This window comes from Diceros bicornis, chromosome 32, assembly GCF_020826845.1.
Source record: "Diceros bicornis minor isolate mBicDic1 chromosome 32, mDicBic1.mat.cur, whole genome shotgun sequence".
Lineage (NCBI taxonomy): Eukaryota > Metazoa > Chordata > Mammalia > Perissodactyla > Rhinocerotidae > Diceros > Diceros bicornis.
The window spans coordinates 9,105,716-9,118,587 of NC_080771.1; the positions used below are offsets into that span (position 1 = coordinate 9,105,716).

A 12,872-nucleotide genomic window follows, 5' to 3' on the forward strand; every position below is an offset into this window, starting at 1 on the left:
CCTCAGCCGTGTCAAGTGTACTGATAAACCCATTGAAGTTATTCTTCATCTCTGTTACTATTTTTTTAAAATTTCTAACATTTCCATTTGCTTTTTTCTGCTAAAATTACCCATCTGTTGATGGAAGTTTTCCATATAGGTGTTTTAGTGTCCTTTTGTTCTAACACCTCAGCTACCTCTGACTCTGGTTATATTGATTGTGTTGTCTCTTGTTAGTAGGTTTTTTTTTCATGCTTTTTGTGTGTTTGACATTTTGGATGAGGGATCCAGAGTCCCCCTCAGCAGCATGTGTAGGAGAGTGGAAACTGATGTAAATAGTAGTTATGACTGGAAATGCTTCTGCCTCTTCTTCTGTAGATGGATAATGTGTGTGTGTATGGCTGTGCATTTATGTGTGTGTTTGTGTGTGCATGTGTTGCGAAAATTGAGTTAATTCATCAGGAGTTGGCAGGACTTGGGTTTCTTTGTTGCTATGGTTATCTTCAGTGCACCATCTGATTCAAATTCTTCTAGGGTTACCTTGTGCTTAGACCGAGAGCTGCTGAGAGGTTTCAGTCAATGTTCCTGCTCCATCAACAGCTTTTGTGACCGCCAAACAGCAGTCCTCTACTCGCCGCAAAGACAAGCCAATAGTCCAGAGGCAAGGTGGTAGGAGAGAAAGGGTCTTTTATTATTATTACAGCTTGCTAGCAAGGGGTAACATGGCGGACTAGTGTCCATAAAGAACTATCTTAAAACTACAAACTTGTGAAACAGTTATATAGGGCAAATGGGCCGAAGAGGGGCGGTGTTTCGGAATGTGACCATCTGGTGGTGTAGTCCTTGAGATGCTGGATCATCCATTTTTCTTGTCACCGGCGATGGATACCAGCATAGGGGCTCCTTTCTGAAGGTCATTACATTCCTGGGAAAACTTGGAGAACAACAAGTTACTGTCTTATCACAATAAGGAGGTCTATGTGTAAGCTAAGGCTGAGAAAGTAGCAGAGCATGCGTATTGCTCACAAGCAGGTGTGGACTTATCCAGGCTACGTGTAAACTAAAGCACTGCAGACTCAACAAAGGGGTGCCTTGTGGATCAGGGTTGTTTATAGCTCCAACATGATTGCCTGCTACAAGATGGCTTCCCTTATGCTAACTTATGCTAACCTGTGACTACATATCTATCTTAGCTATTTAAGCAGCACTAACACTTTAACCCTACTCTGTGCACCTGCCCCTCAGAGAGGGTCTCTCTCCACACTTTCTCCTGCCCCAGTGGTATACTTCTGCTGCTCATTACTTGGTGTGTGCTAACTCGAGGCGGCATCCAGGAGTGGTTTCTCTTATCCTGGTCCAGTCTCAGCCTTAGGCAGAACCTGTGTCCACTGGTCGTGGAGAGGGGGCTTTCTCTATGATTCTGCTCCTCCCCAAGAGTAAAAGACTTCTAATGACCAGGACCCAGGACAGTCTCCTGCCCCTCTCCCAGGGGTAGAGGATTTTTTAACTTTCCTTTTCCTCCACCTTAATAGGTCTTCCCCAGGGCCTTGAGAGAGGTGAGTTTCCTGCTCTTTTCCCAGTAGTTTAGGGATTTAGTTTCTTAAGGGAGAAGTGTCTGAGCAGGGCTTCATGCCTGCACCCCTGAGGCAGGCTTTGTCTGGTCTTACTCCTGCTCCTGATCTTTCTCAGGAGTCCCTGATGGAGGTCCATTGATAAGAGTCTGGGTAAACTCTCCCATGGGTCTGTGGTTCCCGAAGATTTTACACTCTTACAGTAGCCCACGCTTGCCCTTTAGCACTTGATATGAATTATTAGAGTAATTGTACTCATACCTGTGGTGACACCATCTTCTACCTGTAGCAGACGTTAAGTCAGCATCCGCATCCCATCTCTCCCCCATAGTGCGTGTCTTCCTGAGACTTCGTGGTATTGTTCACCTGGAGCCTCAGCTCTTTGAATGGTGCAGGAAAAGTCATCATTTTGAAGATAATCGAGCTGTTTCTTGCTGTTACTTTGGGAGTGACACTCCTTAAAGCTTTCTACATCTCAGCATAAGCCAGAAGTCACCCCAGAGATTCTGAAAGAGGCAGTTTTTAGGGTGAAATTTCAGGGATTCACTCCAAGGTGGTCACATTTTGGAGTGAAGTGGTCCAGGCTACAGAAGGTGCTTAGACGAGTTGTTTGAAGAGATGACCACAGGGAGGGGCCTGGGAGGATGCTGTATGTGTTGAAGAAGTAACTGTAGACCTGTGGAAGTGTTATAGGGGCCACACAACAAAGCCCACGAGTCACCACGGCATCTCCCCACTCCCCCAACTCCAGGCACAACCCGAATCTGTGCCACCTCCATCTCTACAGCTCCACAGAGGGGAGAGGACATTGCACTTTGGACACCCCATATCCTCTTGTTGGAAGATGTTGAGGACTCAGAGACATGGAGCAGAGGCAGAGTTCCCCTGGCAGCTCCCAGGGCCCAGCCTGCTGGACTCGCTTGTCCACAGGCCAAGCCAGACCCACCGGAGGCACCTTCCTTCTGATGATGCCCTCTCTCTTCATCCTTCTCTCTCTAAAGAGGATGGCTTAATAATCAGCCCAAGAACAGACACTGACTTTGTCTCCAACAGAATATTTATTCCCAAAACTGAGGCCACAGATACAGAAATTCACCCTCCCTGGCCTCTGCCCACTCCCACTAGATAATTTCCCAGCTACCACAATAAGTTGCCTTTTTGACCCATAAACAGTTTTTGTAGAATACCCCATCCTGGCTCCCCTAGGCCCCTGAGTGTGGCTGGGTCACCCACTCAAAGTTCAATATGTTCTCTCTGATGTCGCTTCTCTGCTGTCTCCTTGGCCAGGAGCTCAGTCCAGAAAGCCACTTCCTGGTCTTTCAGCTTCTGGGATGCCTGGGTGGTGATGCCAATCTGCAGGTAGCCTTCCTTCTGGTCATATGCCGGCCAATGGGGCAGCCCCTCCCCATTGGGGTTCCTGGGAACAGAATCAAATAAATATTCCCCAAAGCTACTATGTGGTCCCAACAACCCTCTGAGAGTTTCAGGAACCCCTGGTGTCATCTCTGCCAAGGGGTTCATACGACTCCAGAGACAAAGAGCTTACCATCTCCTGGGCAGCCTATCCATTTTTACAGAACGGTGATGTCAGAGGTCACAGGGCTAGGAATCTGACCATCAAACATTAGATGGGACCCGTTCCCAATAGCAATGTCCTACTCCTTCCAATCCCTGCTCCATCTTTGCCATGAGGCTCACCCGTTGCGAGCAAAGTTGGCCCAGAATTTCATCAGCATCTTGCTGAGTTTGATCTCCTCTTCTGAGGCATCCTCTGTAGGGAAGAAGACAAACAGCCTTTGCTACTCAAAGTGTGGTTGGTGGCCCCACAGCAGGAGCATGACTTGAGACATTATGAGAAATTCAGAATCCAAGCCCTTACTCCAGACCTACTGAGTCAAAAGGATCCTCTTTTAAGAAGATCCTGGTAATTTATGTGCACTTTAAGCTTGAGAGTTACTGATCTAGGACTCAGTGAAGGGCTGCAGTCAATCCATCACCTGGCTGTCTTTGTCTTCTCTGCCCACTGGTCCTGCCCTCCTCCTTCAGGGTGGCAACGCCATACCCTAAGGTTTCCACTACAGCAACACCACCTTCCAAGATTGCTCTCCTTTGGGTCTTTTCTCAGTCTCCTTCACCCACCCACATGTCACAGAATGTGAAAAATAACAGAGCTGCAATGGTCCTAAAGAGTCACCCAACCAGGGAATGCCCAGAGGCACTGAAGTGTCACAAGTAGCCCCAAAGTGGGTACATGCAAGTCTTCCCTAAGTGTTGATAATTAAGGCACGGAAGACATTTGTGAAAGATTTTCTTTAAAATATCATATTATTAAATATATTAAGTGTAAAAAGATATAAATTTTAGAAAGACAGATGGTTGGATAGATAAATAGACACACATTAACCCAGATTCAAGGTCAACACCCATTCTAATCTTACTCTCACTCACTTTCTGAGATGCTCTTGTGAGTGGAAGTGGGTGGTTGCATCCTAGCTCATGATCAGGGCCTGACAGTTGACCCACCACCTGTCATACTGACTCCCAAGTCTGGATACTTGTAGTGATCGTGAATGAGGGGACATGAATACACATTCTCCATCATGCATGTTAGAGCAAGAGAAAGGCCGGGCACCTTTGTAGTTCAACTCTGTTATGGTGAATTCAGGAAACTAAGACCTAGAGAGAAGGAGGAACTTGCCCAAGGCCACCAAACTGAGACTTGAACCCAGATATCCTAATCCCAAGTTTGTAGTCACCAAACGACGATCACCTTGTAGAAGTGGGGCCCCGAAGACCAAGAAGAGCTCATCTCCATGGTCCCCTATCACAGTCTTGGGTTTCAGGTCTGATAAGAATCTTGGCCGATACTGAAACTCATACATGTAGGTGGAGGCTCCAGCATCTGAGAAGACATGGATTCACGCACAGTTCATTTTACCTGACGCACATCTGGATAGTATTAAGGTCTCCGGGGGCCCTGAGCACCCAGGGAATTGGTGGCACACCTGAGTCCTGAGTACACAACAACAACAATATTAATAAGAGCTGCCATTGTGAGTGCCAACTGTGTGCTGGTCACTGTGTGGTCCTGCAGAAGACCCCTGGTTATCAGCCTAAGAGACCAACAGTGTTTCAGAAAAATCGTGACTGGCTTAAGTATGCATAGCTGCTGGAGGTAGAACTGGGTTTGAGCCAGTGTTTGTTGAATGAATGAATGAAGATTAAATGAATGAATGAATGAATGATGTTGAAAACCTGAGCAGATCCATTCAAAACAGCTATCATTATAAGGACACCGGGTCAATTCACATAAACCCCTTTGCCTACTGCTGCATTCACACTCAAGAACATCTAGATACATACAGTTCACACTACTGTATTTCATTGATAACAGACTAGTGTTCACTCCTTTGGAGAATATCTTCAGCCCAATGTGTCTTCTATTCTGCCCAGCATTGAACATTTCCAGTGTTTTTCTCATCTATTCTGAGAAGAGTGAAGCAAATCCGAGTTGCTGGTCTGAAAGCATGAATATTTAAATACAAACGTATGCAGAAAGGGGCAATCTGTCTCCTATGTCTCAGGAAAGGACAAATTCAGCATTTCCTATTTCTCTGTCACCTCACATGTCTTGCCTCCTGCTTGGCCTGAGGAGTGTTGAGGTGATGAAGAGAGAAGAGGGGCTGAGGAAGAAGGAAGTTGCCTCTCTCCTGCCCCTCTCCTCCTCCCCCTGCCTCCTCTCTCACCTCCCCCACCAAGCCCCAGAGATGTCAGCTTTCCTGCTGATGCTCCCCCAGAGTTGCCATCCCTGCTCCCTCAGGGCTAACTCCTGGGAAACCCAGCCATGGAGATGGGCACTTTGTGTGGAACACGAGGCCCACAGTGAGTGAGTCCAATGGGGGAAGGGTCAGGACCCAAGTCAGATGGTGGAGTGATTTTACCACTTTTTCACCCCTTGGGTATAGTAACAAATTTGGAAATTTAAGAAAAAGGAAAATGAACAAAAAGATCACTTATAATTTCGCTATTCACAGAAATCTGTTAATATTTTTGCACATATCCCTTTTATGTACATAAAATTGGGACAATATTGTATGTGTTATTTTGTAATGATTATAGTCATTTCTTCCCATCATTAAATATTCATCCACAAAATGATTTAACAATGTATGCCATCCCCACATGAGGATGCAGAATAATTTACTTAATTGGCTCCCTCATCTCCTTCATTGCACCTCTGGTTTAGCAAGAGGTATTGTTTGGAAGAAGCAATTCTCTGTGGTTCTGTAACCCACTTGTTAAACAGCTGCTTCAAAGTCAAGCAGAATTCACAGAAAGGAGGGCGTTTAACCTTGCCTCTGCCACTCAGAAGTTTTAGAAAGGAATTCAGCACACAGTACCTTCTGTGAATGAGAGGACTTATTTTTGGCACAATGCTGCCCAACAGATATCATTTTTTTTAACCTTCTGCCTTAAACCACCGAGATTTATAAAATTCCTACAACTGCAACACAAGTCTTCAAAGTTAAATAGGACACAGGTTTGGACAATAACATTTAGGAACAACAAGAGAAGCAGAGGGAAAGAGAGAGCTAGTAATCAAAAATATGCAAATTAAGAGTGTGATGTTCTTTTTTTTTATTTTTGGTGAGGAAGGGCTCATGAAATTGGCCATGTTATTTTTATTTTCAATCCGAGCTCCCTAAGTGAGAGAATTAAGAAATCCACTCCCTTATACACTGGAAACCAATTTCACAATCTGTATCAAGAACTTTAAAATGCTCCTACATCCCAGCATAGTAATTTTACTTCTAAAAATAAACACTAAGATTATCACTACAGGCTAAATAAAAGATTTACGCAAATAAGGCTGAGCATAATGTTTTTTGTACCATCAAAATGTGAGCAGTCAGCCTAAATATTCAGTAGGACAGAAAAACTAAAAGAAATTTTAATCCATGAAACAATGGATGTTTTCAATGAGTTTTTTATGACAGCGAGGAAATGCCTACAGTATAGTGTTCTATGAACAAGCTGGCAAGGATGTTAACTCAGGGCTAATCTCCCTCACCAAAAAAAATAAAAAGTATTTTTTAAATTATATGTAAGACATAGAAAGATGAGAAGAAAATATATCAAAAATTTACAGCACGTACTTCCAGGTAAAGGAATTATAAGTGACATCTAGTTTCTTCTTTATGTGTTTCTACATTTTCAAAACTTTCTACAGCTATAAGATATTATACATTATTATATATTAATTTTTTTTAGGGAGACACTATTTTTTTGAAGAAGATTGGCCCTACGCTAACATCTGTTGCCAATCTTCCTCTTTTTCTTTTTTCTCCCCAAAGCCACAGTACATAGCTGTGTATCATAGTTGTAGAGTTGTAATTCTTCTTTATGGCACACCATCTCCGCACGGCGCCATGAGCGGTGAGTAGGTCTGAACCCAGGATCTGCACCTGCGAACCCCAGGCCGCCCGAGTGGAACACATGAAGTTAACTGCTGTGCCACCGGGCCAGTCCCTATTATATAGTAATGATATATTGATAAAATTTCTTTTTTATCAAAGAGAGAGTGAGACAAATAAAAAAATGAAAGAAAAACGTTGATAAAATCTGTGTGGTCCTGGCAAAGGCCCTGAACTCAGTCGTGAGATATCAGAGAAAAAACACAAGTCCACATGGCTCGACTAGCAGACAATGCAGAAAGGGATAACACAAATAGGACACGTGGCATGAGGCAAGACCAAGTTTATGAAAGAATCGATTTGACCCCAGGTGGCCCCTGGCTGAAAAGTTTCATCAGGACCCTCGGGAGGAGGAAGCGGTAACCAGCACCTGTACGTTACTGTCCTGAGTGCTTGGGGACAGAGGTCAGCTGTGGATACTTTTTATCATGCTTATAACATCCCGAGTTTAAAACCCTTCCAGCATGGTTCAAGAGAGAGATCTGGACCAGAGAACCATTTCCTGACTTGCAGACTAGGTGAAGGAGGGCTCCTAGAATAGGAAGGGTCCTGTGAGGACCTCAAAAAGGCAGCCAGAAGGGACACATCCTCTCTAGGTGAGGTCATCCACTCTGACCTCACACCCCACCTGCACACCTCGGGTCAATGTCAGAAGGTGGCATGGTAGACCCAGCACACACCCGGATGGACAAAAGCCAGCCGTAGATCAACATTCTCCAGAACACTTGCCCCATACCTCCCACTACTCATTTATTTTGGCTTTCTTGGTCCCGGACAGCCCTCCTGATCTTCTGCTTGGCTTTGCTCTGCCCCCAGCTCCACCAGTTAACAAATTAGTTTGAAGCTAGCTCTGGACCTTAGAAACCTTCCAAGACACGTCTTCTAAGATTTGCTCTTTACAACAAAACTCGACAACAACATCGACAACAAAAACTTCAGCTGAGAGTCCCAGTAGCAGATGCTGTTGGTGCCTCACCATATACCTACTTCTGGGCATGCTAGCCTGATTTACAGTTCTGGCATCTTTGTCTGAGGTCTTTGGCCACCAGAGACCACTCTGTCTACGCATGCAGCAGGTCAAAGCACCAGAGAATTAACAACCCCTTGAGAACAGCCTTCAACCAATGACACGTGGGAATTGGAGGATAAATACTTCAGCTCCCATACTGCTCACTCAGGATAACCCTGAGACATATCTTCTGCAGGTTTCCCAGAGCTCCCCAGCTCCAGTGTCCACAGTGGATACTAGCTTGACAGTGCAGCATCGATTGACTTCCTTCTCCCCGTATCACTTCTCCACTCTTCTACTGGTGTTTTCTGGGATCACATCCCAAATAAACTACCTGCACTTGGATCCTTTTCCCAGAGTCAGCTTCTGGTAGAAACCAAAAAAGGACAGTGCCCCACCCCAGGCCACGTGGAATCACCCTTGTAGACTCGACTCTCAACAGTTTCCACAAATCTGACTATGTTGAGTGATGGGCGGGACTAACAGGGAAGCTGATGGTGTCAGTGTCCCTTTCCTGTCCAAACTCCGGGACTCACCTCTGTGGAGACGGGCCAGAGTCACAGATGGGACACAAAACATCACATCTCCTATCAAATCCAGGAACAGGTCTTTCTTTTTGACAGGGTCATCGGTCCCTCCTAAATACTTCTCAGTGGCCACTGGAGTCAGTTCCTCAGGGATGTTCTGAAACGGGTCAAGAGTGAAATTAACCACCACTCCCTGGTGAGTGACACAGCTTCTCTTCTTGTGGTAATGGTGAACCTTTTGATTCCTGTGCAGCCAGCCCCCATCTTGGGTGGTGAGTGAGAAAGGTAGAAAAATGGGGGCAGAACCCTCCGGCCCAAGTCTTCCTTTTGTCATTTAATTGCTTTGTTATTTAGGGCACGCTCCTCCCATCTTTGGGTCTCAGCTAGTTCCTGTGATTCCCCAGACTCTTACAATGATGGGGTAGGATTTCCACAAGAGTGACGTGGCCGTCTTCTGGTCCAGCTTGCCTTCAGAGAGTGGGAAGCCCATTATCTGTTAAAACAATGGTTAAGCAGTTGTGAATCATTGGGAATTAGCAGGAAGAACCAAACTGACCAACCAACCAAACCAATGCAGGCTGAAGGTCACCTTGTCATGTCTTGACTGGCATGGGTCTTTGATGAGATGGGCAAAATCAATTAATCAAATGGACTTATATCCAGAAACTCAGAGTGCAAAGAGGATGAAGTAAGTGTTATGAGAAGCTGTCCCAGTCCCTTGCAGTATGTATGCATATATATATGTCAGGCTAGAGTCCCCACAATGGTCATCGAGACAGAGAGGGAGGGTTTAAGCAAGGCTAGAATTGAAGTGTAGGGCTCTGGGCAGAGGACATAGACCTCACAAATACCCTCCCTGTCTCAGCTGACTGAGGAAGCTCCAGATCCTGCCATGATGGCTTTGGCCCTTCAGTGTAACCTCTGAAATTGTTCTGAACTGAGAACTGCAGAACTCTGCACATAACAACTCCATCCAAACGTCTGCACTAAGGGACTCTACCAAACTCTGACAAGGCTTCTAGCAGCACAGGGCCCTGTCTTTAGGATGACTGAGATTCCCTTAAAACGCTTGCCTGAGAAAGCTCCCCGCTGCCAGGAGAATTTACTGTTTATTCCAGCCAAAACCTGGTGATACTTAGTCTTTGAACTCTCTCTTAGAGCAGTTCCTTTAGAAATCTTGTAATTACAAATACTTTCTCTTCCATTTACGATGTAAATCTACCACCCAAATTATTTCCTCAAGGATCAGAGAACCATCTCTTTGAAATGCAGACTTTCAGGAGATAGAACTCTTGCTCTCTCAGTCCATGTGGGAAGATAAAGACATAACTTCTTTGTGGCACCTTGCTTCAGCCTGTAGCACTGTCTCCTGTCATAAAGACAGGAGAGTCTGTTTCTCCTCTGGACAGGTGCCAATTCGCTAATCCAGGTGGAACAGTCACATGGACAAACCCCCCTCCCACCCCGCAGCCTTTCCCTGATCACACCCAGCCTTTAAATAGGCTCCAGCCTTTTGTTTCAGGGACTGGAGTTCACTTCACACTGGACTCTTCGCTACTGCGGTGGTTAAGTGAATAAAACCTGTCCTCACCACTTCAACTAGTATTGGCTTTGTCTATCTTTGTCAGAAGGGAAAGCCCTTCCTAGCTTTTAGCAGTCAGTGTTAACTCAAGAGGAAGCAAGCTCCTCTGAATCTTTCCACTTAAGTGACTAGGAGCACATGTGGGATTTATGCAGAAACTATGGAAGCACGGAGTCCAAGGGGAGAGGCTGCAGGGCCCCAGGCCTCACTCTCCTTTACTCCTGAGCTCCTTCCCCTTTCTAGGCCTTGGTTTTCTCATCTGCTCAAGGATTATCTATACAGGCTGTCCCAGTGTTGACATTTCAGGATGCTTGGATTGGAGAGCAATCAGAGAGTGTTTGGGAGCAGGTGACCCTGGGGCTGCACACCCAGGTGACAGTTGTGACATCCCTGAGAAGGTTTCCATGGAAATGTCAACTTCTGTGAAGGGGAGAGCTGTCCTGGACCCTGAGGGGGTCTGGAGCAGGAAGAGCTCCTGTGACCAGAGATGGGCGAGGTGATGTGAAGGGCAGAGGAGGCGAGTCTAAAAGGCTCTGACATTCTCACCGTTGGAAGAACCCAGCCAAACTCCTGCTTGTTGATTCCGACAATGTAGGGAACAGTGTTGAATGTCTTTTCAGCCAGAATCTCCTCAGGCATCTTTGGCAGCACCACTCCATCAACCACAGTGGGCAGAAAGGGATGACTCTGGGGAAGAGGGAGCATAGTGTCAGTCATTCCCATCTCGAGGGAATACCAGCCTCCCCTTACCACTTGATGAACACAAGGCCAGTACCACAGACATGCAAGGCTACGGGGGGTGAACAGAACTTAGAGTCCCAACAAAGGAGACTAAGTCTGTGTGGCCCTAGAGGGCAGAACTTACACAGGGGTAGCAGTAGTAAAGTGATGGGGGGCAAGTCTCCCTCAAATTGGGAAATATATACACATGCTAATATACATTTATATATGTATAAATAAAATAAATGTATTCTTAATTAAGTATTGAGATATATGCACATACATATGTATGTATATTTATTTTAACTTGAAGTGTTTGTATATCTTCATGTATCTCCCCATCTGTAGTGAGTTCTCATTGTTTGTAGTAGAGGATCTGACTCAGCAGGACAAGAGCCCAAATCCTACTGCAACATGAATGACAATAGCGGCCAAGCATCTGAGTGTCACCACTGCTCTCTTCAAGAGGCTGTGCAGCGCAGAAAGGGGGGCTACAGGAAGCCAGCAAGAAAAACGGCTTCTGGAAGGAGGACACAGGACAGGCCTCATGGAGGAGGTGCCTGCCATCTGCAGTGGCTCTGGGGAATGAACAGTGTTCCAAACAATGGGAACAGCATGAACAGAGAGACAGAGGTTTCACTGTGCAGCACTAATCCCAGGAAACTCAGACCCCGAGAGCCCTGGGCTTGGAGGAAGCTGTGGGGCGTGGACTAGAGAGAGCAGATGGTGCAGCACGTTCTCTGCACAATGTCTGCACAGAGCAGGGACTCAGATGTGTTTTGAAGGATAGCTCCATGGAGGTGAGGGGGTTTGTCTTGTCTGGAAGGTCAGCCTTTGAAGAAGAGGGGGACACTCCCTGACCTGGGTCTACAAGAGTGAATCTGGCAGCACCATGGGGCAAGGGAGTGAGAGGGACAGTAGAAGTAGAAGATGGTGAAAGTCAGGGAGACAGAGAACGAGGGCCCGATCAGGGCTGCGTCCAGTGGGGGCTGAATGACACCAGCAGCAGTGAGAATGGCAGGAGTCACTGCTGTCCAGAGTGGGTGCCAGTGGCTGCCCCGGGTGGGCCTCGTGAATCACCTGGCTCAGGTCAAATACCCAGGGGCCTGCTTCACCCCTTCTCTTTTCCTTACACTCCACATCCTGTCCATTAGCAAATCCTGTCAGCTGTCACTTCAAGAATATCCAGGCACCAACCCCTTCTCTCCACCCCCTCCGCTGTGGGCTAGTCCAGGCTGCCATGATCCTTTGCCTGGATTACTGCAGTGCAGTGGATTCCCAGCTGGTGTCCCCGCATCTGCCCCGCCCCTTCCCTTCCTTCCATTTCAACACAGCAGTCAAGCAGCCCCTTGTAAAATCCAAGGTCTCTCACTTCTCTGCTCAAAACCCTCCCAAGACTTCCCATCACACTTGGAATCCAAATCCATGTACCTTAAAAGATCACCCACACCTCCCACTCCCTTTTTAGCATCAGGTCTGTTCCTTACTCCCTCCATTCCAGCCACACTGGCCTCCTGCCTCAGGGCCTTTGCAATTGCTATTCCCTCTGCCTGGAACACTCTTCCTGCAGTGTCCCTGACGGCTGGCTTCCTCTCCTCCTCCAGAACTCATCTCAAATGTCATCTTCTCATGGACCATTCCTGACCCTGCCATGTAAATTCAAGCCATTGGCAAACTCCAGCCCCATTTCCCAATTTCTTTTTCTCCTTAATGCTGACTGTCAGCACACACTACGTATTTTACTTGTCTGTTTATTGACTCTTGCCTCACTCGAGGAGGCAGGGCTCGCCTCTCTTGCCTGTTTTGCTGCTATATTTCCAGCTTCTGAATCGGATCCTGGCACACAGTAAGTGCTAATTAAATCGTTGATGAATGACTGAATGAATCTCATTTAATCCTCACAACACCTTTTAAGATAACTGCTACTATGTCCCAGGGAGAAAGCAGAGAACAGGTTTGTATGGCACTGCAGAGTTAATGTCACCTGAACATGGCCACACCTAGGAAGGT

General features: G+C 46.3%; 1 protein-coding gene across 4 annotated transcripts in view; it reads right to left on the bottom strand.

The window, feature by feature from the left end:
* Positions 1 to 2,589: 2,589 nt before the first annotated feature.
* The window catches only part of LOC131396005 (liver carboxylesterase-like), a 30,367-nt gene continuing 20,084 nt past the window's right edge, over positions 2,590 to 12,872 (bottom strand). For all 4 annotated transcript variants that reach the window (XM_058527837.1, XM_058527835.1, XM_058527834.1 and 1 more), the window contains 6 exons: positions 10,689 to 10,829; positions 8,973 to 9,053; positions 8,570 to 8,717; positions 4,321 to 4,452; positions 3,249 to 3,321; positions 2,590 to 2,967 (listed from right to left, as the gene is read on the bottom strand). In XM_058527837.1, the coding sequence (XP_058383820.1) occupies positions 2,784 to 2,967; positions 3,249 to 3,321; positions 4,321 to 4,452; positions 8,570 to 8,717; positions 8,973 to 9,053; positions 10,689 to 10,829 (759 nt within the window). In that variant the 3' untranslated portion in view covers positions 2,590 to 2,783. The remainder of the gene's footprint in view (positions 2,968 to 3,248; positions 3,322 to 4,320; positions 4,453 to 8,569; positions 8,718 to 8,972; positions 9,054 to 10,688; positions 10,830 to 12,872) is intronic.